This window comes from Hylobates moloch, unplaced genomic scaffold, assembly GCF_009828535.3.
Source record: "Hylobates moloch isolate HMO894 unplaced genomic scaffold, HMol_V3 SCAFFOLD_15, whole genome shotgun sequence".
Classification (NCBI taxonomy): Eukaryota; Metazoa; Chordata; class Mammalia; order Primates; family Hylobatidae; genus Hylobates; species Hylobates moloch.
Window position 1 is genome coordinate 54,666,955 of NW_026652290.1, and position 23,197 is coordinate 54,690,151.

The 23,197-nt window shown below is 39.5% G+C and overlaps 1 protein-coding gene across 2 annotated transcripts in view; it reads right to left on the reverse strand.

Moving 5' to 3' along the window:
* Nucleotides 1–23,197, reverse strand: part of GMCL1 (germ cell-less 1, spermatogenesis associated) — a 54,306-nt gene that overhangs the window by 12,559 nt on the left and 18,550 nt on the right. Inside the window, exons 8-11 of one of the 2 annotated variants that reach the window (XM_032178999.2) lie at nucleotides 21,509–21,599; nucleotides 15,676–15,813; nucleotides 9,332–9,401; nucleotides 5,736–5,811 (exon numbers count right to left, since the gene is read on the reverse strand). In XM_032178999.2, the coding sequence (XP_032034890.1) occupies nucleotides 5,736–5,811; nucleotides 9,332–9,401; nucleotides 15,676–15,813; nucleotides 21,509–21,599 (375 nt within the window). The remainder of the gene's footprint in view (nucleotides 1–5,735; nucleotides 5,812–9,331; nucleotides 9,402–15,675; nucleotides 15,814–21,508; nucleotides 21,600–23,197) is intronic. The other variant, XM_058428529.1, reaches the window with a different exon arrangement.

Sequence of the window (23,197 nt, forward strand, 5' to 3'; positions counted from 1 at the left end):
CTCGAACTCCCAACCTCAGGTGATCCACCTGCCTCAGCCTCCCAAAGTGCTGGGACTACGGGCGTGAGCCACTGCGCCTGGACTTTTTTTTTTTTGTATTTTTAGTAGAGACGGGGTTTCACTATGTTGGCCAGGCTGGTCTTGAACTCCTGACCTTGTGATCCACCCGCCTTGGCCTCCAAATTGCTGGGATTACAGGCGTGAGCCACTGCACCCGGCAATAATAAGGCTTTTCACTGCAACTCTAAGTGGGTATATAGCTTAGAACACTAAGAGTCTAGATGGGGGTAATTAAGAGCCCATTAAAATCCACCTTGCTTTAAAAATACTCTTAAGGGCTGGGCATGGTGGCTCACACCTGTAATCCCAGCACTTTTGGAGCCGAGGTGGGTGGATCACCTGAGGTCTGAGGTTCGAAAACAGCCTGGCCAACATGGCAAAACCCCATCTCTACTAAAAATACACACACAAAAAAAATAAATAAATAAATAAATAAAAATAAAAATAAAAATACTCTAAAATACCTCAAGTAACACACAAGGGGGTTATTTAAATATCATCATGAGGTTCACAAGTTTGTTTATTCTATCAGCTAATAGTTAATGTGAGAGTATCAGATAAGGTAGTGTGATACAGAGAAGTAGTTAGGGCTTCAAGTGTTTGGCTGACACCCTGAATTACAATTCGGTATTTAACTGATATTTATTGAGCGCATATTATATGCCAGGCACTCCTCTAAGCAACGGAATCATAGCAGTAAATAACATACAGTTTCTGCCCTAGTAGAGTTGATAACTGTAATGGCAAAGTTTTTTTTTTTTTTTTTTTAAAGAGACAGGGTCTCGTTATATTGCCCAGGCTGAACTCTAACTCCTGGGTTCAAGCAATTTTTCCACCTAAGCCTCTCAAGTAGCTGGAATTGCAGGTGCATATCACTGTGCCTGGCTGGAGCAAAGGTTTTGAATAGGTGAGCATGGATAGAGTCCAGTACAAAGAGAGGGAATGAACTAAGATAGAAGTAGGCAGTTCATTTTTCTAATAAGAGGAAAAGCATAGCACATAGCTCCAGATGCAGGTAGACTGGCAGAACTACTGGTAAGAGGATGTACAGATTCTCTTTTCATTGCAGTAGGCAGCAAGGCCATCAGATAAGAATAAGGGTGGGAGCATTGCCCTTTTAAGGAGAGAAGGTATGAGTTACCTCAGCTAATGGGAGGATCAATTCACTATGGAAATGCAGACAGATCATGATGCAGCACTAACCTACTTGAAGTTCATGGTTACCACATTCAAGTGGAATCCAATGGGGTATGGTGTTTGTCTTTAATCACATTCATCTGTCTGGAGTGCAACCCTTGACAAGAGCTGGGGTTTAGCCAGGTGAGTTTAACATGTCAAAGAGGAAAAAGAAAAGTTAAAAGAGTATAAGCAAGGGACCAATTTTAAGATGGATCATAAAATATAAGTCAGGCAAACAAAGAAGTAGAAATGTCATCAGAAAGGTGATAGGGAAAGGTTGTAAAAACAATGTATCGTATATCCAAATGGAGTTCAAAAATTGTTGGAGTCCAGGTGCGAGAGAGAATGAGCTAGAAAGACGAGGTGGGGTCTGAAAACGGGATGCCTGAAATGGAGATTTTGAAGGTGGTATAGTAATTAATAATGCAAAAATTGAGGGTATGCTCGCGGGAATGGATGCCTGAGGTAGGGTGGAGCACAGGAGCATGGGGGAAGGAAGGTCAAGGAATAGAGATATTGAAATCATCAAGACTGAGAATAAGAGTAGTGGTAAAGAAAGGTAGTGAGGGCTGGGCGTGGTGGCTCACGCCTATAATCTCAACAATTTGGGAGGCCAAGGTAGGAGGACCACTTGAGCCCAGGAGTTTGAGAACAGCCTGGGCAACATAGGGAGACCACGTCTCTACAAAAAATTTTAAAAACTTAGCCAGGTGTGGTGGTGCATTCTTGTAGTCCCAGCTACTTGGGAGGCTCAGGTGTGAGGATCACTTGAGCCCAGGAAGTCAAGGCTTCAGTGAGTCATGATCGTGCCACTGCACTCCAGCCTGGGCAACAGAGTGAGACCCTGTCTCAAAAAAAAAAAAAAGAAAGAAAGAAAAGAAAGGCAGTGAACTCAGTGAATTATGGCCACAATAACGGTAGTAGGTGGTATAGCAGTGTGTCCAGAATTGGTGGGTTCTTGGTCTCACTGACTTCAAGAACGAAGCCGTGGACCCTCACGGTGAGTGTTACAGCTCTTAAAGGCGGCGTGTCCAGAGTTTGTTCCTTCTGATGTTCAGATGTGTTCGGAGTTTCTTCCTTCTGGTGGGTTCGTGGTCTCGCTGGCTCAGGAGTGAAGCTGCAGACCTTCGCAGTGAGTGTTACAGCTCTTAAGGCAGCGCGTCTGGAGTTGTTCATTCCTCCTGGTGGGCGCGTGGTCTCGCTGGCTTCAGGAGTGAAGCTGCAGACCTTCGCTGTGAGTGTTACAGCTCATAAAAGCAGTGTGGACCCAAAGAGTGGGCAGTAGCAAGATTTATTGCAAAGAGCGAAAGAACAAAGCTTCCACAGTGTGGAAGGGGACCAGAGTGGGTTGTCACTGCTGGCTCAGGCAGCCTGCTTTTATTCTCTTATCTGGCTCCACCCACATCCTGCTGATTGGTAGAGTGGAGTGGTCTGTTTTGACAGAGCGCTGATTGGTGCGTTTACGATCCCTGAGCTACACACAAAGGTTCTCCATGTCCCCACTAGATTAACTAGATACAGAGTGTCGATTGGTGTATTTACAATCCCTGAGCTAGACATAAAGGTTCTCCAAGGCCCCACCAAAGTAGCTAGATACAGAGTGTCCATTGGTGCATTCACAAACCCTGGGCTAGACACAGGGTGCTGATTGGTGTGTTTACAAACCTTGGGCTAGATACAGAGTGCCGATTGGTATATTTACAATCCCTGGGCTAGACACAAAGGTTCTCCACATCCCCACCAGACTCAGGAGCCCAGCTGGCTTCACCCAGTGGATCCTGCACCAGGGCTGCAGGTGGAGCTGCCTGCCAGTCCCGTGCCGTGCACCCGCACTCCTCAGCCCTTGGGTGGTCGATGGGACTAGGCACCGTGGAGCAGGGGGTGGCGCTTATCAGGGAGGCTCGGGCCGCACAGGAGCCCATGGAGGGGGTGGGAGGCTCAGGCATGGCGGGCTGCAGGTCCCGAGCCCTGACCCGCAGGAAGGCACCTAAGGCCTGGCGAGAAATCGAGCGCAGCGCCAGTGGGCTGGCACTGCTGGGGGACCCAGTACACCCTCTGCAGCCGCTGGCCCGGGTGCTAAGCCCCTCATTGCCCAGGGCTGGCAGGGCCGGCCGGCTGCTCCGAGTGTGGGGCCCGCCAAGCCCACGCCCACCCGGAACTCCAGCTGGCCCGCAAGCGCATTGCGCAGCCCCGGTTCCCGCTCGCGCCTCTCCCTCCACACCTCCCTGCAAGCTGAGGGAGCCGGCTCTGGCCTTGGCCAGCCCACAAAGGGGCTCCCACAGTGCAGCGGTGGGCTGAAGGGCTCCTCAAGTGCCGCCAAAGTGGGAGCCCAGGCAGAGGAGGCCCCGAGAGCGAGCGAGGGCTGTGAGGACTGCCAGCACGCTGTCACCTCTCAGGAGGAGGATTTGCTTCAAAGTAACAAGATCTGAAAGCAGCAACAATGAAGACTGAGAACTAAAGAAAACTATTCTTTTATACTCTGAACATTTATCATAATATAAAGGCAAACATAGGCTGGGTGTGGTGGCTCATGCCTATAATCCCAGCACTTTGGGAGGCTAAGGCAGGAAGATCTCTTGAGCCCAGGAATTCGAGACCAGCCCGGGCAACATAGGGAGACCCCCATCTCTACAAAAAGTAAAAAGTAAAATTAGCTGGCTGTGGTAGCATATGTCTATAGTCTCAGCTACTCCAGAGACTGTTGCTTTTAGTCTAGAGCATTGAGGCTGCAGTGAGTGATGACGGTGCCACTGCACTCCAGCCTGGGCGACACAGTGAGACACTGTCAATCAGTCAATCAATGTGAACGTAAAACAATCAACTTTTAAAAATTAAAAATAAACTCAAAATGAGGAAAAGTTTGGGAGAGAAATAACCAAATGGGTATCTGATTTTTTCTGAAAAATAAAAATTATGATTAGTTAGGGGGGAATATTGAAAAACGTAGTTCATGTCTCTAGCAGATTGTAAAATCAATTTAATAAGATACAATCTTTTTTTTTTTGACTCATGGCAATCTGTCTTACATTCTCAACTCCTGCCTCACCTCCAATACTGGGATACAGGCATACACCACCAGCCACTAGACAGGGTTTCACCATGTTGGCCAGGATGGTCTTGATCTCTTGACCTCATGATCTGCCCGCCTCAGTCTCCGAAAGTGCTGGAATTACAGGCGTGAGCCACCGTGCCCAGCCACGATCAGTTTTTTTAAAAAAATATTAAATAGAAGGCTGGGCACAGTGGCTCATGCTTACAATCCCAGCTATTTGGGAGGCTGGGATGGGAGGAGCGCTTGAGCCTGGGAGGTAAAGGCTGCAGTGAGCTGTGGTCACGCCACTGCACTCCAGGTTGGGTGACAGAGGGAGAGCCTGTCTCTAAAAAATAACATAAAATAAAAGTATTAAATAGAAAAAAGAATTTCTGGATGCACAGGGGTAAGTATTGTTTTTAAATACTTTTCTTTCACTTACATACATTTATATTGGGTGGTAATGAAAAATACCTTTTTTTTTTTTTTTTTTTGAGATGGAGTCTCACTTTGTCGCCCAGGCTGGAGTGCAGTGGCATGATCTCAGCTTACTGCAACCTCCGCCTCCTGAGTTCAGGTGATTCTCAGGCCTCAGCCTACCTGGTAGCTGGGTTTACAGGCACGCACCACCATGCCTGGCTAACTTTTGTATTTTTAGTACAGACAGGGTTTCACCATGTTGGCCAGGCTGGTCTTGAACTCCTGGCCTCAAGTGATCCACCCATCTCAGCCTTCCAAAGTGCTAGGATTATAGGTGTGAGCCACCGCACCTGGCCGGGAAAAGGTAATTCCTAATGTGGGTAACAATCAATGGATTTGAATGTCTTTGATTTAGGACAACTGTAACACAGAATCACTTTTAAGACTATGTAACAGATCCCTCACAATTTCTTCTTTTTTTTTTTTTTTTTTTTTTTGAGACGGAGTCTCGCTCTATTGCCCAGGCTGGGGTGCAGTGGCGCAATCTCGGCTCACTGCAAGCTCCGCCTCCCGGGTTCGCGCCATTCTCCTGCCTCAGCCTCTCCGAGTAGCTGGGACTACAGGCGCCCGCCACCACGCCCGGCTAATTTTTTGTATTTTTAGTAGAGACGGGGTTTCACCATGGTCTCGATCTCCCGACCTCGTGATCCGCCCGCCTCGGCCTCCCAAAGTGCTGGGATTACAAGCGTGAGCCACCGCGCCCGGCTGATTTCTTTATCTTAATTTCTGGATTGCTAAGGGACCCTCTTCTTGTATGTCTTACCTGAACTCAAAATTTAAGTTCAGCATTCTCATACAAGGCCAAGTACTCAATCACTACTGAGTGTGGTGGCTGTAACTCCTTTCCCAGTAGATCATGCTACAGAAAGTGTATCAAACAAGCTCTTCTGAGGTATGACAGGTGTCATGATTATTACTTACAGGTGCAGGATGTGCTGATAATACAATTTGTATGAGAATATCAACAGTCACAACCCATACTTACTTCACCATCTTTGGCAAGCTTTCTACCACACCTCATGCTATTTCCCTCTAGTTCTTCTTTATTGATTTCTTGAGGCCTAAAAATATACATAAAACATGAACTTTCATAGAAAATATGCAATTAATAATTAAAAAAGAACTATGAGTTAAGAACAGAAAATCTTGCTACCAGATTTAAAAATAAATTTTTGTGGTACAGATAAAAATAAGAAAGTGTTGATTAAATTTAGTCTATTACCTTTGCTAGATAAAAAAGATTTAATATCTTCTATGTTTCACTTATTGCCCTGACTTCTGGACTACTTTTATTAGGGCTCAGCCAAACCAGAGAAGAGGAAAAAAAAATGAAAAATTCTATTTGCCAAAAAAAAAAAAAAGTAAAAGTCTAACTACCAAGTAAAATAAGCTAAAATCTATTATTTCTGTAAATAAGATGTGACTTGATATCACCTACCACTTAATATTACTTGTTTCACATGCAAACCATTTTTCATGTAGTGTAACTATGCAAAATCAATATTTAATAGAAAATGGCTGTATAATTTTATCAGTTAAGTCTTTATTTGGTTCCCTAGTTTAAAAATCTGAATCAACTAAGAGAAATACTGTTATCTAAAGTTGTAATAAATATGGTATTATTATTATTAGCGTCATTATTTGAAATGATAATAGTAATATAATACATTCATTCATATATTCATTCACAACATGAAATCCCTAGAAATTGGGTACAATAATAGCACATATAATACATAACAAAATAATGAAACAAATACAATAAATAAGTAAGTGTAAATAAGACTAATAAAACATGTCCTTGATATCCAAGAGCTCAGTTTAGTAGGGAACTAGACATAAGTAATAATTATACTACAGTTAATTATAATAATATTAATAATTTGTGGTTTGTGATGTTAAGTACATGAAGAAGGTACAGATTTATTGCCCAGGGTTAGAGGGGGATCATTAGAGAGTAAATATTATTTGTGCCTGAGTGGAAGCTTGTTGGGTAGGGTGGAGGTAAGGGGTGAATTCTATGGAGGGGTAAGAGTATTCCAGGCAAAATAAATAGTGGATAAAAAGGAACTGGAGCGTAACAGAAAACCAAATGTAAAGGAATTTAATGCAGCTGCAGCATATGAACATAAGAATTTAGTGCACATTTAGTGCGGATGAACGTGAAAGGAGATGAAGCTAAAGGCATCTGGGATAGAATGCTGAGAGTCCCCACAGATCATGCTAAGTTTCAACTGCTCTTGTAGGTAACAAGTTCCTAAGCATTTATTCTGTAACTTTTAAACTTTTTGTTATGAAAAACTGCAAACATACGAAAGCAGAGAAAATAGTATGAGCCAAATTTTCTTACCATCTAGCTTCAATAATCTTGAATAGCAATACTATAGTCCCTTAACTGTCATCAAATATCCCTGGACATATTTAAGCAGAGAAGTGACACAGTTTTATTTCTGTTTTAGAAAGATAACCCTCTTGGCAATGTAGACAAGAGTTTTATGAGGAGAACCCCAGAGGGAGATTTGACACCAGATTATAACCTAGAATCCAGGGAATATAGTGTCTTCCTCACTTTAGCAGTCCTGCAGCAGTGAGCAGATGATTGGTATCTGCCGAACAGAACATTTCCTAAGGGGGAATATAATCATATACAGTTGACCCTTGAACAACAGGTTTGAACTGCTTGGGTCCATTTATACACAGATTTTTCTCAATCAAAATCAGATCAAAAATGCAGTATTTGTGGGATGTGAAATCTGTGTATACGGAGAGCCAACTTTTTGTATATGTGGGTTTTGCAGGGCCAACTAACTGTGGGAGTAGAGTATGTGCGGATTTTGGTATACGCAGGGGTCCTGAAACCAATCCCCCCAAAATAACTGTACTTCTTAAGGCAAAAAACTAAAGACTTATTCTAGTGCAGTATCTTAGATGAGACTCTATATTACCCTCAATAAGGACATGGGTGAGGAAAATCATGAAAAATAAAGAACATCCAAAATTTAAAAATTGAATATACAGAAGAAGGATGATTTATAAGTTACTTCATACACTACAAAATGCTTCAGTTCTCAATTCCATTAAATAGCTCATTGTTACTTCATATACTACAAAATGCTTCAGTTCTGAATTCCATTAAATAGCTCACTTTTTGGTTTCAATTTATTATTTGTATTTCAACAATCTTTTTTTTTTTTTTTTTGGGACGGAGTTTTGCTCTTGTTGCCCAGGCTGGAGTGCAATGGCATGATCTTGGCTCACTGCAACCTCCGCCTCTCGGGTTCAAGTGATTCTCCTGCCTCAGCCTCCTGAGTAGCTGGGATTACAGGCATGCGCCACTGCACCCGGCTAATTTTGTATTTTTAGTAGAGATGGGGTTTCTCCATCTCGGTCAGGCTTGTCTCAAACTCCCGACCTCAGGTGATCCGCCCACCTCGGCCTCCCAAAGTGCTGGGATTACAGGTGTGAGCCACTGCACCCAGCCTCAACAATCTTACTATTATTTATGCTGGATAAATATACTGGGAATATGTTTGAAAAAGTATATAATTATAATCAAAGTAGAAACTAGGATCCTGGATAATAAAAATGACATAATCATCATGAATTTATGTAATACTTTCATACACTTACTGTTTGGATGAAAACTTATAATTAGGTCATTATTTTAAAAAATTATTTGGTATATAAAAATGAGTTCAAAGAGATCAGGGCAAAAAATTAAACTTTGAAGGTCTTTCTGTATACTCAGTCTCTCCACAATACCTATATATTAAGAAGCTAGCAGAAGGATCAAATCACAAATATAAAAGTTCTGTGAACTACAAAGCACTATACATCTTTCCTTTAAGATGAAGAAAGAGGATTAATGTTTTGTGGGGGTAGTCATATGTTTTTGGGGAAGGTATCTGTAACCAGATGGTGTTTTTGTTGTTGTTGTTGTTTTGTTTTTTTGAGACAGAGTCTCACTCTATCCCCCAGGCTTGGAAGTGTAGTGGAGCAATTTCGGCTCACTGCAACCTCCACTTCCAGGGTTTAGTAGAGACAGGGTTTCACTATGTTGGCTAGGCTGGTCTCGAACTCTTGACCCCAAGTGATCCTCCCACCTCAGCCTCCCAAAGTGTTGGGATTACAGGAGTGAGCCACTGTGCCCAGCCTGGATGGTTTTTAAATTCATTTTAGACTTAAAGGTCTTCAAAAACTATTTATTACATTAATCAGCATTTGACAATACTACCATAAATAAGAAAAACAGATTTACCTAGACATAAATATAAAAATTATGCTTTATGAAAGCATTAAAGAAAATCATATGATACTAAGTAAAACAAAGTATATATGGATTACATGTTCAATTTTACTAATAAAGCAAATGACATTTCAATAATTGCATTATACTAATTGACCAGAAAGACATTTATAAGACTGATAATGTTGCAAAAATATAATAAAAAGTGATTATATGATCTTTACTTCAACAGCTTGAGTTTTCAATACTGCTAATGATTTTTCAACATAATGAATGCATTAAAAAATTCATAGCAAATTTTTTTAATGAAAAATGATATGGTATAATATACTTACCCCACCTCACTGTCCTGTTCTGCCCGCAGCATAGCAAACCACTGCTGTTTATACACATAAGACAGCCATTCTGAAATGTAAGAATAAATTAATAATAATAAATAATGACTGAAGAACATAAAGGATTTAAACATGCATAGTTGATAAAATTGTTACCATTTCTAAATACAAGTTTAAAATAGCAATTTAAAAATTAGGTAGCTTAGGCCAGGCATGATGGCTCATGCCTATAATCCCAGCACTTTGGGAGGCCAAGGCAGGTGGATCACCTGAGGTCAGGAGTTTGAGATCAGCCTGACTAACATGGCAAAACCCCATCTCTACTAAAAATACAAAAATTAGCCGGGTGTGGTGGCGGGCGTCTGTAATCCCAACTACTTGCGAGGCTGAGGCGGGAGAATCGCTTGAACCCAGGAGGTGGAGGTTGCAAGGAGCCAAGATCATGCCACTGCACTCCAGCCTGGGTGACAGAGCGAGACTCCGTCTCAAACAATCAAACAGACAGACAAACAAACAAATGAAACCGGTAGGTAGCTTATATTTTACAAAAATACTGTAATGGCTTAATGATCTTTAAGGTGGTAAAGGTTATATAACTTTGTCTCCGGCTAGACTGTACTTATTATATTGCATACATTTAAATTGGGATAGTTAAAAGCATATTCTTGCATTTAATGTTTTCCTTTTCATAGTTCATATTAATTTTTCAACTGTAAAAATCATACCTGAAACTATATTTTTAGTTTTTACAGAAGTTCTGACAGAAAATTGAATAATAAACTCTTCCGTTATTAACATAAAAAAAATTGGTTTTTTGGGAAATAAGCCATCCCTAAATTCGTACATGAAACATGCACACTCAATAAATAATTCTAGAATATTAGATTTAGATAATATAAAAATTAAAATATTTTAAATTATTCTAAATAGAATAAAAATTATAATTATAGATATTCCTTTAATAATAAATATTTTTCCCACAAAATAAGCCTGTGTAAGTGGAAACGTCAGTTATTTCAGATAAAAACAGATTAAAAATAAGAGTAGACCAGGTGAGATGGCTCATGCCTGTAATCCCAAGCACTTTGGGAGGCTGAGGTAGGAGGATCACTTGAGCCCAGGAGTTCTAGACCAGCTTGGGCAACACAGTGAGACCTGATCTCTCCAAAACCACGAAAATTAGGTGGACATAGTGGCGTGCGCCTGTAGACCCAGCTACTCAGGAGGCTGAGACGGGAAGATCTCTTGAGCCTGGGAGGTCAAGGCTGCAGTGAGCCCTGGACACACCAATGCACTCAAAACCTGGGCAACAGAGCAAGACCCTGCCTCAAAAAAATAAATAAATAAAAGTAGAATTGGCTTGGCACTATTTATCTTTCTGCTCTTGTTTATTCCCAACTAGAATGGGTAGTTTTTCTATTTTTTTAAGTTCTTAAATTATTTCTCAATCTCTATTTAAAAGAGGGGTAGAAATCGTGGCGCAATTAAAATCTGGATTGTCACTTCCTAGGTCTCTACTTAAAAAAAGTAATTAGGTGACTTCCAATGACTTACTGTTGTCTTTCCTTAAAACAGGGTCTCACTCTGTGGCCCAGGCTGGAATCCAGTGGCCCTATCTTGGTAAACTGCAGTCTTGAACTCCTGGGCTCAAGCAATTCTCCTCTCAGCCTCCAGAGTAGCTGGGACTACAGGTGTCTGCCACCATGCCTAGCTAGTTTTTCCATTTTTGTGGAGAAGGGGTCTCCTGCTTCGGCCACCTAAAGTGTTGGGATTACAGGCGTGAGCCACCATGTCTGGCCTAAATACACTTTTGAATCTTTCTTTCAGGGTCCTCCAAAATTATATTTTTGCTATTATAAGGAATTTAAGTGTCTAGCACAGATAATTTGTCTTCATAGGTAAATACTAGTAGCAACTATTGCATGACTCAGCACACATACACATGTATATTTAAAAAAAATTATTTTTTATATATATATACATATATTTAAAGCTGATCCCTACCTATTAAAATGCCTGGAGTTTGAAACTCATTGATCTAGAGATTGCATATGGCGTTTTATGACTCATTTGTAAAATTGGAATGAAAGAGTTAGACATATGTGTATATTCTCAAATATCATGTTAGATGTATCCCATAATTTTTTTTTTTTTTTTTGAGACAGAGTCTTGCTCTGTCACCAGGCTGGAGTGTGGTGGCACGATCTGGGTTCACAGCAACTGCCACCTCCCAGGTTCAAGCAATTCCCCTGCCTTAGCCTCCCGAGTAGCTGGGATTACAGGCATGTGCCACCACACCTGGCTTATTTTTTGTATTTTAGTAGAGACGGAGTTTCACCATGTTGGCCAGGATGGTCGTGATCTCCTTAACTCGTGACCCACCTGCCTCAGCCTTCCAAAGTGCTGGGATCACAGGCGTGAGCCACCACGCCCAGCCAAAAATGTTTTAGAATTTAAATTCCAACAATTTTTGTATAACCTCCTTTAAAACCAAAAGCATTTTAACCAGTTAAAAACACGAATACATATTTTTGTTCCTCTTGTCATAGTTCAATCCAAAAGAATAAAAAGTCAAACTTGAAATCATTCTGGTCATTGGTAGCTCAAGGATTCTAGGTTCCATGTCTTAAAACCAGCATTCCAAAAATAAGTCAATGTAACACAAGTTCAAATGCAATGTTAACAGCATTGCAAAAGGAAAAAAAAAGAATCCCTGGTAAAATATGGGATGAAAATAAGTGAAGCAGGTTCCTTTACACAGAGTTTTCAATATGTTTGTATGCAATCATCTCCAAAAAGGAAGAAACACTAGGAAGAGTTTGCCAAAATCCTTTTTGGCAGAGAGCTACTGTTGGCTGGAAAGATTCTGAAAAAGTGCCTTCAAGAAACTTTGACTAAGTAGACTAAACTTTGACTAAATAGTAATATGTTTCAGCACTTATTTTAAACTTTATCAGACCAAGGTCCAAAACAAAAACTCAAAATAGGGGCTGGGTACAGTGACTCATGCCTGTAATTCCAGCATTTTGGGAGACCGAGGCAAAAGCATTGCTTAAGACTAGAAGTTTGAGAACAGCCTGGGTAACATAGCAAGACTCTGTCTCTACCTGCCCACCCCTCCCCAGCCTGCAGGGGGGAAAAAATGGGCATTTCAAGGTGGTATTTGACAGTGTCACACATCCGATCTGCAGCTGTGATCTAGTCTACGGCAGTTTTTGGATATAAACACAGTCTTTTCCCAATGGAATAAATGAGATACATTAGACTGAATTTATTTAGATTATTTCCCAAGTTTTACACAAAGAATATGGGAAGGGGACCTCTAAAACCGTATTATTTGAAAATCTCATGTCTTACATTTACAGACTTTAAAAAGCAAAAAAAGATACTTCCTAATTTGCCCAGTATTTTTTGTTTAAGTGAAGGGAAAAGTGTATCTTCAGGTATACATACACTCACACGAATCCACTTAAAACTAATATGGCTTATAGCAAAAAACTAAGCCTATGAGTTGAACTACTTTATGAAACACATACATCAGATGTAGATAATGAAGATGAGTGACTAAACATTTACATAGTAAAAATTCCTACATGGACAAATAAGAGTATTCTGTATAGAGCATCTAGGTATAAAATATTAACACAAAATTATGGAGAAGCCTGGTTCAAAAATGCTTATGTATAATAACATAAAAATCTAGTTCTGAAGCTATTTTCTGAATTTATTACATGGATTTATATACCTCTTCATTTTTAGTAACTTATTTTCACAAAACTGACAATGAGGTAATTGGGTAGACAGTTGGAACAGAGTGGCAGAAATTGATACAATTGCTGAAGGAAATGAAAAAGAGAAATAATGAACTAAAAGTAGTGTAAGAAGTCCCAAGGTTCAAGCTTAGTGTTGAAATGTGAATTTGCAGTGACACCAATACGAAAGCTGTAGGATGCTCTGCAGCAGTACTCAGCACAAAGAAGAGGGTATAGGAACAAAGAAGGTTTAATTTAGTTTTAGGATTTTGCCAAGTGAAGGACACAGAGTTGAAGACAACTGTGAGAGTGACCTAACATGATCTATCATGAAATCCAAGCCTGAGAGGGAAGAAAAGGCAGGAGAGGTTTGAAAGACTGGCAGAAAATGAAGGGCTTAACATGGATTGGAAGTTAAAGAGCAGTGTAAAAGGGAATGAGGCTATGAACATGCTAGGTTATATAATAGCCTGAAAACTACCAGGTTTCTGATGCTGAGAAATTCTGGGTTCACAAGGTTCATGGCATATCCAGGTTTTAGGAAGAAAGTGCCTAATGTTTGGCAAAGAGGTCAAATAAATAGGAGGCTGAGAGCTGAGGTCAAATAACTACTAGGAGGCTGGGATATTAAATGTATTTGTTCATATGGACATATTATGTGACTGGATTGGGGGAGAAATAGACACTAAAATAAGTGTCTAAGTTTTAAATGAATGCAAAGAAATGACTAGCAGTCAGGAGAGAAAACAGAAGCTCAGATGGCAGGCAATAATGGTTTGGTAAGTGCACACTGAGGGGGCTAGGACGGTGGTCTCCTGGCCCTATATTAGCAGGGTGTGAGAGCCAGAAAGTCTTCTACGGAGGGAAAATAGCTTCTTCTGGAAGTTAAAAAAAAAAAAAAAAAAAAAAGGAGGGAAGAGATAGAAGATTTTGTTGTCCCTGGTTCCAGGGCATATAGTAGAAAGGTCTGGGAGGAATGGTAACAAGATAGGTCAGATGTATCCAAGTGGAGGAAAGCATGACAAGAGTATGGAATAAGACAGTTAATGAACCTAATGACCTAAGATAAACCTAATTCCATGAAATAATGGAGTTCAACTGTGCTTGACACAATTGAATCCTAAAATAAAATGCTTCTATACAAAGTCCCAATTCAACTTTTAATTAAACATATTTCTAAATTTTTCACCTAAAGATGGTAAACAGATGTACCCAAATCCCCCATATTGCCAAACGCCTAACTTTGATTAATGTTAACACGTTTTGCACTATTTCTGAAAAACGATCAAGTTTGAGGTTGATTAATCAAAATAATTTCAACTAATTTCAAATCTAAGATACCTTCCTACTGAGAGCATATGTCAATCTATCTCAATAATGTGAATTAGGTGGCTTCCTTCTGTCTCTTCACAATGTGATAAATAATTATCTGTAAGATACGGTAACAATGACTGAAATCTGCCAAAAAATACAGGATCTAAATTCTTTCTGATTTTATACTGAATAAAATATTTTAGACTAGAAATACTTGTACCCATCTTGCAATCCAAAAATATAAAGCTTATCCACTTGCATCACAGGCACACTTAAACTACTTTAGAACAAACTTTTCCCCAATCTCTTTCAAAATTCATTTGTAAAAAGCCTTAAAAGGAAGTACAGTTAGAGTGGCATATGTAATTGGCTTTGGCATCTAATATTACATCATTGCTAGGGCCTGGTATTTAACAGATACTAAAACTATTATAGAACTGCTATACTACAAGCAATGTAAAATTCAGAGAATTTGTGACTTAAACAGTATCTATAAACTTGCTAAAGTGATTTTATAAAAATGCATCACTTCCAAATATACCAGAAGAGTTAACTCTAAGTTTCCCTTCCCTTCGATTCCTTTCCAAATAAGTATATAGATATCAGGAACAATTTAAATTTATAAACATACAGCTATGTCACAATTAAGGTGTCAAAAACAATCACGACTTTTTAGACAAATCTATAACTCTAATTATTACTACAAATATTACATGTAAATGTTCAAACAGAAATTCTATTTTCCATTTCTTATATGTATATATAGTACTAAATGGAGTTATTCACAAGCACTAGAGATTTAACTCAGAAAGGTAAATCAGTAGTTATTTCAAAAAATTTAAATTATAATTAGCAAAGACACATTTGCTTCAACATGAAGTTTAAGACTTTAGAATAAGAAAAAACCAAAATAAACAAATTTAAGGAGCACTAATAGAAAAATCAGTTATGATCTTTAAATACTTCAAAAGCCATTTTTAAAAGTCTGATCCAAAATCATGTACTGGTTTATTAAATTAAAGAACATCCATATTACAGAATACTAGATAATCATTTAAATATTCTAGAGGGTATTTAATGAAATATGATATGGGAAAATACTCATGATATGTAAGCACAGAAAATTACCTCTATAGGATGATTCCACTTTGGCATAAAGATATATACCTTTCTGGGATTAATAGTAATTTCTACTTCCTTCCTTGTTCTTTTCTATGATCTATATTACTGTTATAATCAGAAATATATTACTTAAAATTACAAATTATGTTCTCTTACCTGAAGGTACAATAGCATCTTGTTCAATAATTCTTGCAGAAGCCAGATCACTGATAATATATTGTAACCTTAAATGTCTGAATACTGACACAAATGGTTTTCCTTGTTCAGTTTCAAGGAAGGCCATACCTTCAAAATCTATAAAAAACCACGTAAGTTAAACAGCAATTCTTTTCAAACCTATTATTCTTAAATGTTTTTATGGATGGGGGATACACACGTACACTCATGTCTATTAGAATACAAAATAAGCTAGTTTCAAAATTCTCAAGAATTTTATAAACCTTAGGTTTACAGATAAAAAAAAAAAAAGGAGATTTATTTAAAAATCCCAGGAAATTAACTTTGGTCCTAATGAAACCCCTGGGCTGGGAATTCAGCTGTTTCTGGGCATTTGGCATGTATAGCGCAGCAAGTTGGGAAAGGAAGGCTTAAGAAAGGTACTTAGGGTTACACACTCTTACCAGAATCCCCCTCCCAAGAACTGAACAGGCCAGTGAAACTCTGGAGCCCAGAAGCCTCACTCAAGGATAAGGTACACAGGACAAAGAATATCTCTTAATTTCTTTTAACTTACATTTCAGCTACATGTAATGAACGCTAGTTAATATATTAATTCTCTATTGAAATACAAAATAAGAAAGACATTGTATGGCTAGGCATGGTGGCTCACGCCTGTGATCCCAGCATTCTGGGAGGCTGAGGCTGGCAGATTGTTTATGCCCAGGAGTTCGAGACCAGCCTGGACAACATGGTGAGATGCTATCTCTATTAAAATAAAATAAAATAAAGACAGACATTGTAGCCATAGATATGCAACAGTTGGGTAGTATTCAGTTATTACTAAGATAATTCAAGGCTGGACATGGTGGCTCACACCTGTAATCCTGGCACTTTGGGAGGCTAAGGTGGAAGGATCACTTAAGTCCAGGATGTCTAAGACCAGCCTGGCCAACACTGTGAGACTCCCATCTCTACAAAAAATAAAAATAAAAAAATTAGCAAGGTGTGGTGGCATGTGTCTGCAGACTCAGCTACTCAGGAAGGCTGAGGTGGAAAGATTGCTTGAGCCCAGGAGTTTCAGCTTGCAGTGAGCTATGATTGTGCCACTGCACTCCAGTCTGTGTGACAGAGCAAGACCTTTTCTCCAAAATAAATAATAATAATAATACTGAAAACAGAATAATTCGGCCAGGCGTGGTGGCTCACGCCTGAAATCCCAGCACTTTGGGAGGCCGAGGAGGGTGGATCATGAGGTCAGGAGTTCAAGATCAGCCTGGCCAAGATGGTGAAACCCCGTCTCTACTAAAAATACAAAAAAAATTAGCTGGCCGGGCGTGGTGGCTCACGCTTGTAATCCCAGCGCTTTCGGAGGCCGAGGCGGGCTGATCACGAGGTCAGGAGATCGAGACCACGGTGAAACCCCATCTCTACTAAAAATACAAAAAAGAAAATTAGCTGGGCGTGGTGGCGGGCACCTGTAGTCCCAGCTACTCGGGAGGCTGAGGCAGGAGAATGGCGTGAACCTGAGAGGCGGAGCTTGCAGTGAGCCGAGACTGCGCCACTGCACTCCAGCCTGGGCGACAGAGCAAGACTCCGTCTCAAAAAAAAAAAAAAAAAAAAAATTATCCGGCGTGGTAGTGGGCACCTGTAATCCCAGCTACCTGGGAGGCTGAGGCAGAGAATTGCTTAAACCTGGGAGGCAGAGGATGCAGTGAGCCGCGATCGTGCCACTGCACTCCAGTCTGGGTGACAGAGTGAAACTCTGTCTCAAAAAAAGAAAAGAAAGTGGAATAATTCAAGTTTATGAAGTATATAATTTTTTTCTTTTAGGGAGAATTTAAGGTTATTCCTAAAAATTACCCTCAGTTACATTCCAGTGTGCTTTCATGAGTCAGAAGGAAAGGTTTAGAGTTACTGCTATCAAACAGGTATTTGTGCATGAGCCGTAGTTTATGTTTTCTATTAAACAACATATACCCAGCAGAGTATGTATACCCAGTTCTGTTGCTATTAAGGATAAGGAGAAAAACATGACAGTTGCCATTATAGACTATTATGTCTCAAACCATGCTTCACACGGAACACAGGTTTTCTGTAGACCAGAAGGTGTTCCCCACTAAAATATTTTTTTTCTGAAAATTGTAAAAAGACAGCCAAGTTAATGAAAATACTTCCACATTATCTCATAGATTTTTTGTATTCCCTTGGCACCTGTCTAGAGTCAGCAAAGCAAACAAGAAAGCAGTAAATTCATTAAAAAATTAATAGTTAACTTTGCTTATTTATACAACAGGTGTGTGACAATGGATTTATATCTCTTGCTTTTAAAAATAACAACATTGGTTCTAGTTCATATGTTGAATAAAATGTGCTAATTTCATGGGGTGTGCTGAGAATACCATTTTATTTTTACAGGTGTTCTGTCACATGAACAAGATATAAAAATCTAATTCTGGATTGTCTCATAGAGATCTGGTGATTATATCTCATGAAGCCTTTTTGTCAAGGCTGTAGAAGAGACTGGCTCATTTACTTCTGTAAGAATTTACAGAACCAAAAAAAATGTTTTAAAGTTTCTTGCTGGACAACATGTAGCCATACTTATTCCATCAGCCAAATTCAATAGCAATCCTTAAGTATAATTGTGTAGAAAACTTTCTGAATTTCTATTGTTTCTTGTAGTCCTGATCCACATAGATCTGAAAAGTCAAATAATTAAGAAAACTTAAAAGAAATATACAAAAATATATGGCAGGTGTGGTGGCTCATGCCTGTAATCCTAGCACATTGGGAAGCTGAGGCAGGCAGATCACTCGAGGCCAGAAGTTCAAGACCAGCCTGGCCAACATGGTGAACTCCATCTCTACTAATAATACAAAATATTAGCTGGGTGTGGTGGCATGCACCTGTAGTCCCAGCTACTTGGGAGGCCAAGGCAGGAGAATTGCTTGAATATGGGAGGTGGAGATTGCAGTGAGCCAAGATCGCACCACTGCACTTCCAGCCTGGGTGACAGAGCAAGACTCCATCTCAAAAAAAAAAAAAAGAGTAAAGATATATACCAAAATATAACAAGTGAGGGATCACAAGTGATTTTTCTATCCTATTTCCTAAGTATGCATCTTATTTATAATTGTAAAACTACTGAAAATGACTCTATAAAATCTTCACAGAAAAACAAGAGCATTAGACATACATTTTGGTTTGTGCAATCAATGTCTCCCTGAAAAGTTATCTTGAACTGTATACTTTCACACCTCAGGGGCTGGGAGGGAGAGCCTCAAGTGGGAAACCAGAAGTGGACCACAGCTTGCTTCTCTAGTTTCTGCCACTTAGGCTACAGGGCAATTTCTCTTTTGATTGATTGCTGTGGTGGATCTATCTGGAGCACAAATGATCATAAGGTTCTATCAACATTTGCCTAATATCTACTGTTTCTACTGAGTCCCTTTGTCTTTTTAACTTCTTCACTATCCTTGTCTCTTTCAGCTTTTCTCTCTGTTCTGTTTATTTAAATGCTTTCCCCTACTTTTCTCCTCTATAATTTCCCTAGTCCTTCTTTAATTGCCATAATGTAACACAAAAGTATAATTTAAGATACAAGTTTAATATTTTTGTTCTTCAAGGAAATCAAGTTATATTTCGCTGATATGGTTCTTTACACATTTTTACTTCAGGAGCTTTATAGAAAAATAATTTATCTGGCTCTGAGGTAGGAAATCTGACTACATAAAATAATTCTATAAAATGCATTTAACTAAGATATAAAGAGCATGAAATTTTAAAATTAAGAGTATCTATTCATCAAAAGACTTTTTTTTCCTTTTTTTTTTTTGAGACAGGGTCTCACTCTGTTGTCCAGGCTGGAGTGCAGTGGTGTGTGGCCATGGCTCACTGCAGCCCCGATATCCCCAGGCTCAGGTGATCCTCCCCTGACATCAGCCTCCCCAGTAGCTGGGAATACAGACAAGTGCAGGCCACCACACCCTGCTAATTCTTTTTTTTTTGAGACAGAGTTTCGCTTGTTGCCCAGGCTGGAGTGCAGTGGCGCAATCTCGGCCCCCTGCAACCTCCGCCTTCTGGTTTCAAGCGATTCTCCTCCCTCAGCCTCTGTAGCAGCTGGGATTACAGGCACCTGCCACCGCACCCAGGTAATTTTTGTATTTTTAGTAGAGATGGGGTTTCACCATGTTGGCCAGGCTGGTCTCCAACTCCTGACCTTGTGATCCACCCACCTCAGCCTCCCAAAGTGCTGGGAGTACAGGCATGAGCCTCCGTGCCAGGCTGCCCTGCTAATTCTTTAAATTTTTTATAGGGACAGGGTCTTGATATGTTGCCCAGGCTGTCCTTGAACTCCTGGGCTCAAGTGTGCCTCCTGCCTTGACCTCCCAAAGTGCTGGGATTACAGGCATGAGCCACGGCACCCAACCAAAAAGACATCTTTAATAAATTAAAAAGATAACCTACAAACTGGAAGTGCAGAACATATTTATGACAAAGGATTAGTTATCAGGAATATATAAAGAATGCCTACAAATCAATAAGAAAAGACAAATCTGACATTAAAATAGGAAACATACCTGAACAGATATCTCACAGAAGAGGACACATATGGCTAATACCATATTAAGAGTCGTTCAATCTCTTTAGTTATAAAGGAAATTAAAATTAAGGCCACAATGTGACATAGTTCCATAACAACTAAAACAAAATGATATACAGTGGTGTGTTGCTGCTGGCTCATAGGAGCTGTGTGCATCTCCTTTCTCATTCAGTGATGTCATGTTGGTAGCTTGCAATCAATCAGCCATGACGGGAAAATTTGTACCATGGGAATTAAGAAATGGCACTAATCAAGGATTATTTTTTCAGAGTCAGCTTATTAGCACACCACTATGTAATATATGTTAAGACATACATACATGGTACAATAATATATATTTTTAAAGCAAAAGAATAAACACGAAGTTCAAGATGGTGGTTAGGAAAAGTCAGAGGGACACAATAGAAAAGAGGCACATGAGTTAGACTGAAGTTACTGATGTTCTAGTACTCAAAGATTAGGTCACAAAGGCTCAGCATATTAAAAATAAACCAAAAAGGTGGCCATAAACTAAGAAAATCACGAACTAAGGATTATGATTTATCCAGTTCTTTGCACTTGACAGCTGTAAAAAATACTTTCTCTAGATATGTTTTAGCAAAGTAAAAAATAACATACATACATTTTAACATACACCACGTATTTTTTTTACATTGCATGCCCTCCTTTGCACAGATAAGACCTTATGACAGTTGATCTTAACCAATTTTAGATCAGTCTCCACTGAGAATCCGATGGAAGGTATGGAGGCTCTCCTCCCACAAATGTATGCAGCAGCACACACACATACCAAATTCTGTACCCACTTTTGGGGGTCAGTGACACATGGAAGCCTATCTATGGCCCCTATGTTAAGAATGGTTGCCTGACAGGTATAGCTTGTTAGAGAAAACTCAGTGTGGTCAAGACAAATGCAATCAACAAGATCTATTGGTGATAAAATGGGAAAAACAATAGTTTTTGGCGATCAAGAGTATGACAGTTCAAGGGGTAACAATTCAGATAATGATAGTTAAGGTATTTTTCTTATCTAGCCTTGATTTTCTCACTGTAAATGAGGGGCTGAAGTAGATAATTGCAAAGGTCTTCTCCAAGCTCTAAAATTAAGTCTGTAAACAAGTCAGGGCCTGATTTCATTTAATTAATTAATTTATTTTCTGTTCTCAAGGGGCCTGATTTTAATAAATTTCCTTTTAAAAGAAAAGTTCTCAAAAACTTCAGGCCTACCTTTCCTCTGTTTAGAAAACCAGACATCTGTTTCTGTCAAAAGCTGTTTTAAAGATCCATTCCAAGAAGGCACAAGTTGAAGGAACATCCACTAGGTTAAAAAAATTAAATAAGAAAACAATTAAGAAATTTCATCATTTTATGATTTTACATTTTCAAATTGCTTTCACCTTAAAATATAATAGCTAAAAAATTTAACTTCTACTTTACCAGCAATTGCAAGAAAGAAAGTACAACTACAAGCACTCAATTTATCATGTCATTATCATAGTCCAATGGCTGGGTGCTGTGGCTCACACCCATAATCCCAGCACTTGGGAGGCCAAGGCGGGCAGATAACTTGAGAGAGGTTTAGACCAGCCTGGGAAACATGGTCAAACCCCATCTCTACAAAAAAAAAAAAAAAAAAAAAAGATTAGCTGGACATAGTGGCATGCATCTGGAGTCCCAGCTACACAAGAGGCTGAGATGGGAGCACTTTCTGAACCATAGAGGTCGAGGTGCAGTGAGCCATGATCGCACCACTATGTTCTAGTCTAGGTGACACAGCAAGACCTTGTCTCCAGGAAAAAAGAAAAAAAAAATCATAGTCCAGTGATAAAAATTGGATGTGTGTGCTAAGGAGTAAGCCAATCCAATCCTTCAGAAGTATTTATGGTAACACACTGGAGATTACTGTATTAAAAAGGTAAAGGTTTAACATATATGTATATTAAATCAGAAATTTTATACTAATTTATTCTACTCACTAACAACTCAATTTCACTAAATACTATATGAGATTATAAAAGCAAGAAATTAACATGGGAAAAAGGAGCTTCTTTGTCTTATTGCTGCTGAGATAATATGCAGAGTAGGTAAGGGCAAAAAGTTTTACATCCTGGACCTGGCACTTAAGAGCCAGGCATATTACCTAGTATCTCTGGGCCTTTATTTCTTCATTTGTAAAATGAGCATGATAATATGTTTACCTCATAGGACATTAAAATATTTAATATATATAAATACTTAGAATGGTGCATGGCACGTAAACACCCTGTAAGTATTAGTACTTACCATTACTGGCCAAAAGCAGTTTTAATAACAGAAATGAATGCCACTGTGACAACTCACTGCAGGCTCCACCTCCTAGGCTCAGGTGATCCTCCCACCTCAGCCTGCTGAGTAGCTGGGACTACAGGCACGAACCACCACACCCAGCTAATCTTTTGTATTTTTTGTAGAGAGGGGTTTTTGCCATGTTACTCAAGCTGATCTTGAACTCCAGGCCTCAAGCGATCTGCCAGCCTGGGCCTCCCAAATTGCTGGGATTACAGGTGTGAGCCACTGTGCCTGACCTCTGCACCAATTTTTTTAAAAGATTGGATAGCCCAGATAGTAAAGTTCCTTGAAGAAAAACAGTAACAAAATTTCATCTCTACCATAGAAACAAACAAACAAACAAAGAGTCCCTATGAGATAAGCTAGAAAGTCTCAGTCTGAAGTTTCACAACTGTGTTAAATACTCACAACATTGTTTTGGGGACAAAAGGGTAAAGGCAGGATTATGCAGTAGGAAGAGGGCAATGGACTGGGACTCCCAAGACCCAGTCTCTGCCTCAAGCCTGCTCTGAGTCTCACTATTTACATGAAAGAATAATGGCTGATCTGTGTCTTCAAAGAGTTGTGAAAATAAAATTAGATTTTTAA